We start from the raw sequence: 14,952 nt of genomic DNA, 5'->3' as shown, positions 1-14,952 counted from the left end.
CAACTTTATTTGTTGTTTTATTTTTCTCTTACAATGTTATGACATTCAAAGAAAAATATTTTTTCTTGATTTGTTCAATGTTCAGGCCACACAGCTAGGACACCGGAGTTCGATTCCACCTGCTTTGAAGGTTCAGATCCCAGGGGTCTGCCAGAGCGAAGAGCAGGGGAGGCTAAATGCATCACGTCGTGGTTTCATCATATGGAACATGAATGGAGTGACATCACCAAGGCTTCTCAGTCGGGACGCTTCAACAGCATCAACACGCCAACACGCCAACACGCCAACATGGATGCTTTTGCTTGGCAGGAAGACCAGCACAAAGAGACAAAGCTGCACGGTAATGTCCTACAAGACAGAATGGGATGCTGCAACACGGCAACACATTCAATCATCATTTCCACCGTCGTTGGAAAATGGGGTGTTGGTGTCACGGGCCATTTGCTCTGCTAATTGGTTTGGGACGTTCTTTGACCCAATTGAGGATTTACACATTTATCATTTCATATTCTCTCTTCATGGTACAGACCAAGTCTTCTTCACACGCGTTTGCTAATGCTAATGTTTTTATTTCATTTAAATATGCATCCCATAATCAGTTCCCAGTTCCACATGTCCAAAAGGAGTAGGAAGAAGCAAAGCTTATTAAATCCTACCCCTCCATCTGGTACTTTTACAATCACTAACTCTTACATTTGTTCACTTCCTGCTTTCCATAATATAATTTAAGTTGTTTTTTTAACTTTATTTTAGAAAATATTTGTAAAAAAAAATTTCTTTTTATTTTTTTCTTGTTCCCTTTTTTTTATGTTATTTATTTATTTTACTGTTACATTTGTTCACTTCCTGCTTTCCTAATATTTTTTTTGATGAATTTTGATTTTTTTTTATTTTATTTATTTGTTACATTTTTTGTCACGTACCAAAGTACGAGGTGATATGACCATACAATGACATAATGGGTACCATAGTATACTGACAGTTACAGTTACTGACAGTAACTGTCAATAGTATATTGACAGTTATGTCATTGTATGGTCATATCACCTCGTACTTCAGTACATGACAAATACAATAAAATAAAAAATTAAAATAAATGAATAAAATAAAAAATATTCATTGATGAATAAATGAATTAATGAATATTTATTTTATTCATTAATTTTAATTAATTTTATTTTCATTTTGTTCATGAATGAATATTTTTTTTATTTTATTCATTTATTTTAATGTTTTTTTTTGTCACGTAGCAAAGTACTGGGTGATATGAGCATCCAATGCCATAATGGGTACCATAGTAAGTGTCAATATAGTGATATACATATGTATATATATATATGTATAATATATATAAATTAATTTAAGTCTTTAAATTAATTAAGTAATTAATTAAGTAATATATATGTATTAAAAATTTAAACACAGAAAAACAGCATATATATGTATGTATAATATATATATATATATATATATATGTTTTTTGTGTTAAATTTTACTTAATACATATATATATGACTATAAATATATGTATTATAAAAAAGCAGAAATGCATATATATGAATATATATATATGTATACATTTCTGCTTTTTGTATTTATTTTTCCCAATATGTATTAAGTAATTAATTTAAGTCTTTAGGTCTTTAAATTTTTTAAAGTTTTTTTTAAAGTAAATAATTAATAATTAATAAATATATATGTATTAAGTAAAATTTAACACAGAAAAACAGCAAATATATATATATATATATATGTGTGTGTGTGTTTGTGTTAAATTTTACTCAATACATTTATATATATATATAGATATAGATTTATATATATATATAAAAGTTTTAAAATATTTTTGTTGTTTTTTCAAAGTTTTTCAAAGCATATAATTCCCATTTTTGCAGTTTTTTTAGTGTTAAATTTGCCTTAATACACGAGTCACAGGCTGCAAATGAAGAATGAAATACACATACAGTAAACTCAAGTGGTTTAACAGATAAAAGATAATTCATTCAAATTGAAACGCAAACATTTGTTGCTGAGGTTTCCCGTTGGAAGTGAAACCCAAAGTGTTGTGAATGTTTGGCTCCCCCTGCTGAGAGAAACTAAGCAGTGCATCCCAAAACATTTATTCAACTACTCCATAGATAAATGGAAGTAATATTATATCAGATTATATATATTATATATATTATATCAGCTCACGCTATACACAAAGCTTATCAATGCTTGTCCAGTCAGTTACACCTAACCACTTTCTCCAACGTCTCCTGGGTCTTCCTGGTCTTACACGTCCCTGAACGCCACCCCATCCTGGCCAGATCAGTCTCCTGGGTCTTCTCAGTCTGACACGCCCTGAACGCCACCCCATCCTGACCAGATCAGTCTCCTGGGTCTTCCTGGTCTTACACGTCCCTGAACGCCACCCCATCCTGACCAGATCAGTCTCCTGGGTCTTGCTGGTCTTACACGTCCCTGAACGCCCCCCCATCCTGACCAGATCAGTCTCCTGGGTCTTCCTGGTCTTACACGTCCCTGAACGCCACCCCATCCAGACCAGATCAGTCTCCTGGGTCTTCCTGGTCTTACACGTCCCTGAACGCCCCCCCATCCTGACCAGATAAGTCTCCTGGGTCTTCTCAGTCTGACACGCCCTGAACGCCCCCCCATCCTGACCAGATCAGTCTCCTGGGTCTTCCTGGTCTTACACGTCCCTGAACGCCACCCCATCCTGACCAGATCAGTCTCCTGGGTCTTCCTGGTCTTACACGTCCCTGAACGCCACCCCATCCTGACCAGATCAGTCTCCTGGGTCTTCCTGGTCTTAAACGTCCCTGAACGCCCCCCCATCCTGACCAGACGCTCCTCCCAATGCGTAGGAGCAGAGGATAGCCCCGGGGCCGGGCTTTGGACATCCCTAGTTGAAGCCGTTTAAAGTCTTTTGGTCTCCGCCTCCCAAACAGGCCTGAGGATGACTTCTTTCCTGTGGGAGAAACTTGTGAGTTTGACCTTGTTTGACCTTTCCCGGCGCTGCAGCAAACGGCCAAAAGACACGGTGACCTTGATCAGCGCTAGCATGCAGGACAGCTCCACCAGCAGCAGGACGCCGTACACTGTTGCTTGGGATTTGCAATGACTTGACGTTCTTCCTTTGTCGTTCTTGCGTGTTGACCATGACTGACTCGGCTCCACGGGACAGGCGACGACTCCAATTGTTGGGGTTGTTGGGGTATTTGGAGTCGTGGTTGTCATGGTGATAGCAATTGTCGTCAGAGCGGTGCTGGGTGAGGTTGTGGTTGCGGTTGTGGTGATTGTCGTTTGTGGCAACGTGCGAACGGACATCGTCGTTGTTGGTAGCGGAGTTGTCGGTGAAGTTATTGTTGTTCTTCGTAAAGTGGCTTCTGTTGTGGTTGGCGGAGGAACTGTAGCTAAAATGGCGGTGGGAGTGGTTGCTACTTGAGATGTTGTACTCGAAGCAGGAAGGGTTGTGCTCGGTTGTGGTGTTGTCGGTGTTGGGGTCGCGAGGACGGTGGTCGGTTCTGCTGAGGTTGTCGATGGGAGTCGTGTCGTGAGGATCGGTTGTGTCGTTGAAGGTGTTGGGGTCGTGAGGACGGTGGTCGGTTCTGCTGATTCCGGTTTTGCGGTTGTCGATGGAAGTCGTGTCGTGAGGATCGGTTGTGTCGTCCAAGGTGTTGGGGTCGCGAGGACGGTGGTCGGTTCCGCTGAGGTTGTCGATGGAAGTCGTGTCGTGAGGATCGGTTGTGTTGTCCAAGGTGTTGGGGTCGCGAGGACGGTGGTCGGTTCTGCTGAGGTTGTCGATGGAAGTCGTGTCGTGAGGCTCAGTTGTGTCGTCGAAGTCGGTAACACCCTAACGGTTGCGGTAGGATCTGCGCGGCAAATCAGTTCCTCCAGCGTCAAGTTTGCGAGCGCCTGTCCTTTAAGGTGTTCCGGATACGTGCACGCAACCACACTGGGAACCAGCTGGGAATTGGCCTTGATCCAGATGTGGAGAGGTACAAGGTTGCAGTCGCAGTTCCAGGGATTGCCATGGAGGTAAACCTTGGTGAGTTTCGGTACAGGTTCGAAAATATCCTCAGGCAGCGTTTGGAGGTTGTTGCCGGACAGATCAAGCGTACTTAGAGATGGAAGCTTCTCAAAAACGTCAAATCCCAGCGACGCGATGGAGTTGTTGCGCAGATTCAAAACGGCGACTTTGTCCAATCCTTCAAAGTAGTCGGCCGACAAAGCGGCGAAGTGGTTCCTTGATAGATCCAGCCTCTTCAGTTTCTTCAGCGGACTGAATATCGCCTTTGGGAGATGACTCAGATGATTTTGACTCAGACTCAAATCTGTGGTTTTCATTTCTCCGAAAAGCACAGCTGGAAGACCGGCCAGTCGATTCTTCTGCAGCGTCAGCGTTTTAAGATTTGGGAAGCCTACAAAGAATCCCCCCGGTAATTTTGCCAGTCGGTTGTCGTCCAAAAGAAGCTTTGTGACTTTGTCTTTATGTGGAAACTGATTTGGGGACAAGTCGCTTATTTTGTTGCCCTGCACAGAAATTTCCTTTAAATTTGGCAAATGATGGAAAATATCCTCAGGAATGGCGCTCAGCTGATTTTCATAAAGCCGAAGCGTTTGCAGTTTGGTCAGCTTGGAGAACCAGCTGGTGGACACGGTGGAGAGGTTGTTTTTGGCCAGATGAAGCGTTGTGAGGTTCTCCAGGTCATCAAACGTCCCGTCTTGGATGGACTGGATCTCGTTGATGTGCAACTGGAGCTCCCGCAGCTTCTGAAGGCCATCAAACAAACCTTTGGGCACATGACGGAGCTTGTTGGACTTTAGGATGATTTTCTCCAGATTGTCCACCCCTGTGAAGACTCCCACTGGGATAGACTCCAGCAGCGTGCCGGAGACTTCGATGTACCTGGCGTTGATCAGACCTTCAAAAGCTCCCGGCTCGATAACGGTTATGTTGGTGTTCAGGAACTCCACCTTTTCCAGGTGGGGGTTTTCCACAAAGGCTGCTTTGGGAATCATCTTGATCTGGCTGTTCAGGAAGAAAAGTTCAGTCACGCCCGGTCTTAGCGTACGAGGGATTTCTGTCACATTGGAACCTAAGACCACTTGGTTTCCTGAGGGACAGTCAGTCTCCTTTTCACATGGTTGATTCCCAGTCAGGAAGGGATTAAAGAGCGCCAGCAGGAGAAACACAATCAGGTCTGGACTCTGCATGGCCAAGCGCTGGAAAACACAAGACATGTATGGAAGCGCTTATATACAGTATCTCACCAAAGTCTGTACGGACATTTTTAATACAAGATATCTTTTTTCCACGGGACAAGGATTTTGAACCACAACTAGTGGCCCCAATTAATCGCAGTTAGGCACAGAAATGGAATAATCCGGAGCATTCCGGAATACGCGTCTGTCTTGGAGACTGTGTCTGTAAGTACTGTGCAACTTTAATTATATGTGCATTGAAAACACACATTTCATTTTCAATGTTTTTATTCAGGCTGCACGGTGGAGGAGTGGTTAGTGTGCAGGACCCACAGCTAGGAGACTAGGGTTCGATTCCACCCATCTGTGTGTGGAGTTTGCATGTTCTCCCCGTGCATGCGTGGCTTTTCTCCGAGTACTCCGGTTTCCTCCCACATTCCAAAAACATGCTAGGTTAATTAGCCACTCCAAATTGTCCATAGGTATGAATGTGAGTGTGAATGGTTGTTTGTCTATATGTGCCCTGGGATTGGCTGGCTGGCCACCAGTCCAGGGTGGACCCCGCCTCTCACCCCAAGACAGCTGGGATAGGCTCCAGCACCCAGCAGCAACATCCAGCAGCAACACAACATTTTGGCATGACTACTATTTTGATGAAAAATATACTTAACCAGGGCTGCACAGTGCACAGCTAGGAGACCCGAGTTCGATTCCACCCTCGGCCATCTCTGTGTGGAGTTTGCATGTTCTCCCCGTGCATGCGTGGGTTTTCTCCGGGTACTCCGGTTTCCTCCCACATTCCAAAAACATGCTAGTTTGCTGTTTTGTCCCCCATTTTTGCTGTTTTTTGCCCCAGATATATTTCAACATTTTTTCAAATAATATAACTTTATTCCCATATATAGATTTTTTCCCCAACCTACTTTTCCAAAAACTTTATTTAGTTTTGTTTCTCATTTGCTGATTTTGTTCAACTTTCTTCTTATAATCAACTTATTCTTACAATTATGACTTTATTTACATAATATTTTGGCTTTATTCTTGTAACATTAGAACTTTTTCCACACCCTAATCTTCCAAAAATTACATTATTTGTTGTTTAGTTTGTTTTTCATTACATGCCAAAATACTAAAATAATGTTTTCCCCTCTGTGGATAGTCAATAGTGCTATACAAGCTGCACACTGACTACTCTAAAACGCATGGAAAAGGTGGCTGACATGTGAGCGTCCATGAAATGTGACGTTATCTGAATCCCGATGGAGCCTACCTGATTATTTCCCGTGGCAGGAAGCAGCAGAGAGGAAATGCAAAGAGACACAAGTTGCGTGAGTTGTTGTCGATATCGTTGTTGCCCTGCAGCGACCCGGCTGGGCGTGGCCAAACAAGCTTCTGCAAGCCGAGATAATTCTAATCTAGGCGTCTTTTTCAGCCAATGGCGGCCCTGGGCTGCAGCGGGGCTCCAACGTCAAGTAGATATGGCGTCTTTAAACACGTTTCATCTTATCGCCGCCATTTTTATTTTTAATGACTTAATGATTATCTGTTGACATCAGAGAGGATGAGCGCAGCAAATACACGTCACTCTCATTTCCGACTGTACTGTACAAGACTTGCATTCATTTTTACCATTATGCTTTAGATGATTTCATAAATTAATTATTGATTATTATGAGTTTGAACAAAAATAAGAAATGGAACCTTACTGTTTGACTTTTGGAGCATTTTGAGGTTTTGTACGTTAGTTCTATTCTCAATTGTGTTCTAATTAAGAACTTGCGTTTGTTTGTATGAGCTGGAATGCTACAAAATTTTATCTTTTAAAAAATGTACAAATGATTAAGACACTTTATTACATTTTTTTAGCGGGGAAATAAATAATTACAGGGCGATCTAGTGGTTAGCACGCAGACCTCACAGCTAGGTGACCAGGGTTCAATTCCACCCTCGGCCATCTCTGTGTGGAGTTCAAGATATCCTTGTTCGAAGATAAGCCTGTGTATACTTAGTAGTACTGAAACACAAGCATAATAAGACACAGACATGATTAAAATATATGCCAAATAGTGATAATAGATCCAAAAATCAATCAAAAAATGTCAATTATAGAATTTATTGTGGTCTTGTAAAAGAGGAGGCTAGAACTTTAAGAGCTGAAGAAGAAGCTAGCTAACATTCAACACGTAGCCTATCAGATTCCACCAAATGATATTTTCAGTCATGGTGTGCCAACAACAAAGCCCCAAAACATCACAAAACAACGCAACAGACAAATAAAAACACACAATACACTATCACTGTTTGAGAAGACCAACAATGAACAACTATGCGACTTCAAACTACAAACTGAAGAACTATTTACATCGACGGTGCCGCAAAGCACGCCGGGAACCAGGAAGTGTTCCCAGCCACGCTACAATAATCTCCTGATGTAGAACCCAAAGTAAATCTTTTCGAGTTTGTATGTAACTGACACATTGAGTAATGAATAATATTTGAAATAATATTATTATTCTTATAATAAATCATGAGTTATTAGCCTTCGTATCAGTTTGTCTGTTCACTGAGTGCTGTTTGATGCGTTATAATAAATGACCAGCAGGTGTCAGTGTTGTAACGAGAATCGTCTTGAGTTACGGAGAAGAAGAGCTTAAGCGTTTCAAAGCAGCGACCTTCTATTTATTCTTTGTAGGCTGGTAAGGTAAAAATATACTTTAAAAAGATATACGTGTGTTCAACGTTCATGTGGCAGTTAGTGTTTCTTTCGTGTTCATGACTGTTATACATGAAAAGGTTATGTTAGCTCATGGCCGCCATTGCATTCATAGACTGCTATTTACCGACTGGCCCTCTGTGCCATGTCGTACATACCTCCAGTTTTATTCAACAAATTGAAGTTGAATTCCACCACAAGTTCAGCAGTTTCGAGTTGAAGTCACAAACTCCACTCAGTGATGGATACAATATTAATTCCATCGAAAAACGTCTGTAATTCTATTCAAATTCTCGAGAGTTACACACGAAGACCAACAGGTGGCGCCAAACTTCTGCTTTTCTTTTCTTTCCTTCCTGCCAATCACGCAAACACGCACCAGTGACATGAAGTGACGTTGAAGTGACAAAGGTGATTGATTGAGGCTACTTTTGATGCAAAGCTAACAGATAAGTCTAAACCTTAGACGTCACTTCCTGTTTGTGGTACTTCAGGCCTGCAGGTTGTTGAAGGTACCTAACAAACAAAGGGATGATGAATATGGGTCACTTTAAAATGCAAAAAAAACGAAAACATTAGGCACTTTTGAGATTGTACACCCATCTAGAGCACAGAGCTCCTGCCCCGATGTCCAATATCTCCTCTTCCTTTTCTCTTCCTTCTCCAGCATAGACAGCCAATGACAGCGGCGCTGATGACGGCCGTGGCGACGACTGCGATGACAATGAGGATGATGGAAGTACGGCCGGAGATTTGTCCTTCTTCCCCGTGTCCGCTTCTTGTGACCGCTTCTGACTCTGTGGAAGACGTGGTCTTGGCGGCAGGCAACTCCTCTGAGGTGAGTAGCGTTTGCTGCGTGGAACTCTTCAGGTTCAAGTCCTCCTCGGTCAGCATGGCAATGACCTCCCCGCTTAGGCCCAGGGGCGTGTCGCACACCACTTGGCTTTGGTTGGTCTTGGTTGGGTGCTTTCTCAGCCAGTTCCTCAGAGGCACAATGTCCTCGTCACACCTCCAAGGGTTCCGATGAAGCAGTATCTCCTCTGCCACAGAGATGGCGTCCAGCGTTTCCTGCGGCAGGTTGGGAAGAGAGTTGTTATTCAGGTCGATCTGTCCCAGGTGGCTCAGACCTTGGAGAAACCCAACAGGCAGTTGAGTGATGAAATTGTGCTCCAAAGAGATGTTTCTCAGCTTGGGAAGACCTCGGAATGTGCCAGCTTGTACGTTCCTGAGCAGGTTGGTGTGCAGGGATATTTCACCGATCTGCTCCAACCCTCGAAAGGCATCGGTAGATACGTAGCCGATCCGGTTGCGGCTGAGCACCAGGAGTTGTAACTGCGTCAGGTTTCTGAAGGTGTCGTCCTCGACTCGACTCAGCTTGTTGTCGTAAAGCCACAACTCCTGCAGGGCCATGGGACCAAACACCCCAGAAGCCAAGCTCTCCAACTGGTTCTCATACAAGGAGATCTGGGCCAGGAGGGGGAGGTGCAGGAAGAGTCCTTGCGGAAGAGTTCTCAGTTGGTTGTTGGAAAGGAACAGCTTTTGGAGGTTGGGCGTCTTGGAGAACAGGTCGTGTTGGAGATGAGTGATGCGATTGTCGTGTAAGGATAGTTCCTCCAGGTTTTTGAGGTCATCAAAACATCCGCTGGGGACTTGCTGTAGTACATTTCTGTTTAGCCGAAGGTACTTGAGCTTCGAAAGACCTTTGAAGGTCCCTCTTGGTAACTGACCGATACTGTTACCTGCGAGCAAAAGGTACACCAGCTCAGTCAGAGGGTGAAAGGTTTCCTCAGGTATGGAGGTCAACTGGTTCCGACTGAGATCAAGGGCAGTCAGTCTTTTGATTGGGGAGAACCATTTTGGATGAAGTACGAGGAGCTTGTTGCTGTTCACGTTCAGAGTCTCAAGCTGCTGAAGATTCCGGAACAAGTCCTCGTGCAGATCTTGCAATTCTGTTCCAGTAAGCACTAAGGCCTTGAGGTTCAGCGTGGAATCAAACGTGCCAGGATGAACCTCCCTCAAAACACAGTGTTTAATCCAAACGCTTATAGCGTTGGTCAGAGAAGTGAAGTCATCTGGCGTCAGAGAGGAGATGCTGCAGTTGGACAAGTAGAAGGCCGTGGTGGACGTTGGTATTTGAGGAACACGTGAGATTCCAACACATAAGATCTGGTTTTCTTTACATTGGCATCCATCGGGACATGACCACACAGCAACACTGAGGGAACAGAGAAGCAGGAGCGCAGGGAAGATGAATGGGAGCGCCATGATTTCCCTGGAAAAAGACAGGACTCATTTTAGCTGATGATCAGGATTAATAACTTGGAATAAGTACTCAAACACAAGTGCGTAGCGACCACACAAGATCTGTACTCAAAACCTGATTGGTTCTGCACATGGGCGAGACCTTCATCACTTCCTCCACTCGCACTTTTTTACAGTAGAGCTTTTTACGTAAAATCACATGCTGGGATTTTTAAAAATGTTTTCAATCTATGAACATTCATTCATTCATTTTCTACCGTTTATCCTCACGAGGGTTGCGGGCGTGCTGGAGCCTATCCCAGCTGTCTTCGAGCGAGAGGCGGGGTACGCCCGCTGTGCAGCCCTGGTTCAGTATATTTTTCATCAAAATAGTAGTCATGCCAAAATGTTGTGTTGCTGCTGGATGTTCACAGTATCCGAGTGATACTGTTGTGGGGGTGCTGGAGCCTATCCCAGCGGTCTTTGGGCGAGATACACCCTGGACTGGTGGCCAGCCAATCCCAGGGCACATATAGACAAACAACCATTCACACTCACATTCATACCTATGGACAATTTGGAGTGGCTAATTGACCTAGCATGTTTTTGGAATGTGGGAGAAAACCGGAGTACCCGGAGAAAACCCACACATGCACGGGGAGAACATGCAAACCCCACACAGAGATTGCTGAGGATGGAATTGAACTCGGGTCTTCTAGCTGCGAAGCCTGTGTGGTAACCACCTGGCCGCTGTGCAGCCTCATATTAATATTATTCATTCATTCATTCATTTTCTACCGTTTATCCTCACGAGGGTCGCGGGGGTGCTGGAGCCTATCCCAGCTGTCTTCGGGCGAGAGGCGGGGTCCACCCTGGACTGGTGGCCAGCCAATCATAGGGCACATATAGACAAACAACCATTCACACTCACATTCATACCTATGGACAATTTGGAGTCACCAATTAGCATGTTTAGCATGTTAGCAAACTAGCATGTTTTTGGAATGTGGGAGGTAACCGGAGTACCCGGAGAAAACCCACGCATGCACAGGGAGAACATGCAAACTCCACACAGAGATGGCTGAAGGTGGAATTGAACTCGGGTCTTTTAGCTGTGTGGCCTGCGGGCTAACCACTAGTACACCGTGCAATGTAGTCAATGTGTAATAAATTGGGGGTTGTTTTCCTTAATGATGTTTATCATAGAGGACCTATTATGCTCATTTTTTGTTCTTTTTATTGAATTATGGACTCCTATAGAACAGCTACACACAATAACCCACACAGGAAGCTTTCTAGATCTTCCAGATTCTGTGCTGTGTGATTCTTTTTCTGCAGTATTTCCATGGACCTCCTGCTTCCGACCCAAACGGTCTGTTTAATTTACTGTTTATTATTTCCTATGAGGTTTTTGACACCACTGTAGGTCCACGTTGGCTGAGTTGGGGTGATTCCCAGCCCGTATAAGGAAGTCAGAAACTGAGCTTGGAGATCCATCCTAAACGTCTTTGAGGGCTCCCTTCCAAATATGTAGACCTCATTATCTATACTTTGGCATTGTTTAACACCGGAATTGTTATAAATATGATCATTATAATAATAAATTAATAAAGAAAGTGAAGATGCGCTCACATGCATGACGAAACCTCTTGACTCCAAATATAAGACGACCGCTCATTTTCAGAGCTTTTTCTCAGCCTATATGTTCCCATTTTAGTGTTGATTCTTCACTTCATGTTCTGAACTCCTGTTTCACTGCCATTTTTCTATTGTTATGCCGTGCCGTAGCAGAATTTGGCTAGTCGCTGTAAATTGTTAGCACGAGGAAAACCACAGCAACGACTGTTAGAGTTTCTTACAGTTTCAGTTTCAGCACAAATGTAGTTCCAGGTCTTCAGACGGGGAAAGTATACGGCTTGGGAAGTGTGGTTTGGTTTTTCGTTATCTGGCGTCTGAGAGAGCGAGAGTTCTGCCAAGCCGCCAGGAAATGAAATGACTAATGATTTCTCCTTTCATGGATTTGCTTTCCCAGTCACGGGATCCCTTCAAAAAATGTCTATTAATAGACCTAAGAAAAGTCTCCATCCATACTGGTTTTACATCCATACATGTTTTGGAAATGGGTGGAAAAACAAGTTTTTTCTTCTTCACTATGAAGTGTTTTGATTTTTAGTTTAGTTTAGCCTACTTTTCCATAAGGATTGCTAAGGATTGAAGCTACTTTTCCAACCAAAGTATGAAGTATGTTGCATAAAAAAGACACACAGCATAATTGTGCATGGCTTACCTTGGATGGTGGCAGGCAACGGAGTAAACACACACCGGGGGGGGGGGGGGGTAGTTGCTGTTATCTTTTATCACGTCCTCCCTCGTGCTGCTGTTTCACCAATCCTCCAATGAACATTTCAACATTCCCATCGGTCTTCATCATCACACAAATCCCTTAAAACAAATGTTGTCCACTCGTCGTCATCACAGTTTCCCAACAGTCTTCTCTCCTTCTGGTTCACATTTTTGTTAAATGTCGGGGTGGGGGGAGATGGGGGGTAGAGGGGAAACCCCACCCTCTGGTGACAGAATGAGTTTGAGCGCTTTTGAGATCCTGGAACATCCATGTGGTTGCAATGACTCTACGTTTGGCTGCGCTTGCAGGAAGCACATGTTGTGTTCATATTGACATTTTATGCACAGGAAGTGTTTGCTTTGAGACAATAGACTTGTTTTTCTTTTAATATGTTGTAAATATGGGCTGTGCGGGCAGCTCATGTCTGCATTTCAATGCCAGGAAATGCCTTTTGTGTACATCACCAGTCGGCCACTCGGTTATAGCTTCCTTCATACCATACTGACAGTAACCTGCTCAACAAACTAAATAATCCATAGACTGTATACATAGATTTTTTAACTGCTCTCGGCTTTGTGATATATGTGAAAAGATACTAAAATAATGTTTTTTTTTATAAATTATTTTACAAATTTATTGTCTGAAGATTGTTTTTTTCCTCATTCAACTTTAACTCTTTTTTCTCTTAATATTTTGACTTTATTTTCCTAAAATTACTGCATTTATTTTGTTTTTTTCCTCCAACTATTTAAATTTTTCCCCTGGTAATTGAGACTTTATTCTCTTAATATTTTCACTTTATTTGCATAATTATTGGTTCTAACTTACCCTACCAAATTTCTTTTAAATACAACTTTATTGCTGTTTTGTTTGTTTCACGAAATATTACATGTTTTACAAAAATAATGTAATATTTCAACACTATGCTACTAACAATATTATCATTTTATTTCCATAATATTTAGATTTGTTTTGGGGTTTTTTTTGTTCAAATTTATGTTACTATTTTATAACTCATAATACCATGATAATACAACTATTTCAACTTTCAATTGGTAAATTTTCCTCTTGTAATTATGTATTTATTCTCATAATAGTTAGATTTCATTCTTGCAAATTTTCCAAAAATGATCTTTACCAACTATATATATTAAAAAAAATTTCAACTCTATGCTACTAAAATAACATTATTTTTCTCATAATATTACGAGTTTATTCAAGTCAAAATTTTGGCTTTTTTTTGGTGAAAGAACCACTTTTTATCTTAATATTTTGACTCTGTTTTTGCAAGATTGTTGATGTTTTTACCGTTTTTGCTGTTTCTTTGCCTAAATATTGAAGCTTTTTTTCTTATAATATTATGATAATATATTTTTCCGACCTAATTATTCTTTAATATTTCAACTTTATGCTACTAAAATAACATTATTTTTTCTCATAATATTGCGAGCTTTTTCAAGTCAAAATTTTGGCTTTTTTTGTGAAAGAACCACTTTTTATCTTAATATTTTGACTCTATTTTTGCAAGATTGTTGATGTTTTTACAGTTTTTGCTGTTACTTTGCCTAAATATTGAAGCTTTTATTTCCTCAAAATATTATGATAATATATTTTTCCAACCTAATTATTCTTTAATATTTCAACTGTATGCTACTAAAATTAAATTTTTTCTCATACTATTGTAAAATTACAACTATACACATTGTTTTTTTTCTTGTACTGTTTTCCATGTTTGCCGCAGCTGTTGGTTTTTAAAAAAATGTTCAAAGGGCCCCCGGGCCACACATTGGACACCACTGGCCTAACTGAATCCATAACGGAGGCTGAGCAGCCAGTTTGAACCTAAACAAACTCCTTCTTATGCATAGCAGCCAGATAGTGAGGGTGGAGCCGCTGTAACGTATACATGTTGGCCGAGCAGCGTCACGCATAATGTGCTGATATACTCTAATATGGGCTAAATATGTGCTGATATACGGCAATATGGGCTAAATATCTGCTGATATACTCTAATATGGGCTAAATATGTGCTGATATACTCTAATATGGGCTAAATATGTGCTGATATACGGCAATATGGGCTAAATATGTGCTGATATACTCTAATATGGGCTAAATATGTGCTGATATACTCTAATATGGGCTAAATATGTGCTGATATACTCTAATATGGGCTAAATATGTGCTGATATACTCTAATATGGGCTAAATATGTGCTGATATACTCTAAATATGTGCTGATATACTCTAATATGTGCTGATATACTCTAATATGTGCTGATATACTCTAATATGAGCTAAATATGTACTGATATACTCAAAATATGTGCTGATATACTGAGAAGTGCTGTCATGATAACACATTTGTCCTCTCTGTATGTTCGCAACGGACAAATAGTTTGGGATGAATTACCCAATGCCACCAACGTGTAAAAGAAAATAA

General features: G+C 41.6%; 1 protein-coding gene across 1 annotated transcript; it reads right to left on the bottom strand.

Annotated features, from left to right (window-relative positions):
* Nucleotides 1-1,854: 1,854 nt before the first annotated feature.
* Nucleotides 1,855-12,680, bottom strand: lrrc15 (leucine rich repeat containing 15). The gene is made up of 3 exons (XM_078789936.1): nt 12,453-12,680; nt 8,530-10,196; nt 1,855-5,261 (listed from the first exon to the last, which is right to left on the bottom strand). The coding sequence occupies exons 2-3, from the start codon at nt 10,187-10,189 to the stop codon at nt 2,923-2,925; spliced, it is 3,999 nt and encodes a 1,332-aa protein (XP_078646062.1). The 5' UTR covers nt 10,190-10,196; nt 12,453-12,680; the 3' UTR covers nt 1,855-2,922.
* Between the last annotated feature and the right edge of the window lie 2,272 nt (nt 12,681-14,952).

Source organism: Doryrhamphus excisus, linkage group LG4, assembly GCF_037039965.1.
Source record: "Doryrhamphus excisus strain RoL-2023G ecotype Guam linkage group LG4, RoL_Dexc_Guam_v1.1, whole genome shotgun sequence".
Lineage (NCBI taxonomy): Eukaryota > Metazoa > Chordata > Actinopteri > Syngnathiformes > Syngnathidae > Doryrhamphus > Doryrhamphus excisus.
This window is presented reverse-complemented; position numbering and strand designations above follow the sequence as displayed.

Coding starts and splice junctions, on each gene's coding strand:
- lrrc15 (XM_078789936.1), bottom strand. CDS start 10,189: ATGGCGCTCCCATTCATCTTCCCTGCGCTCCTGCTTCTCTGTTCCCTC. Junction 5,262..8,529: donor GGGCAGGAGCTCTGTGCTCT/AGATGGGTGTAC, acceptor ACTGTATATAAG/CGCTTCCATACATGTCTTGT.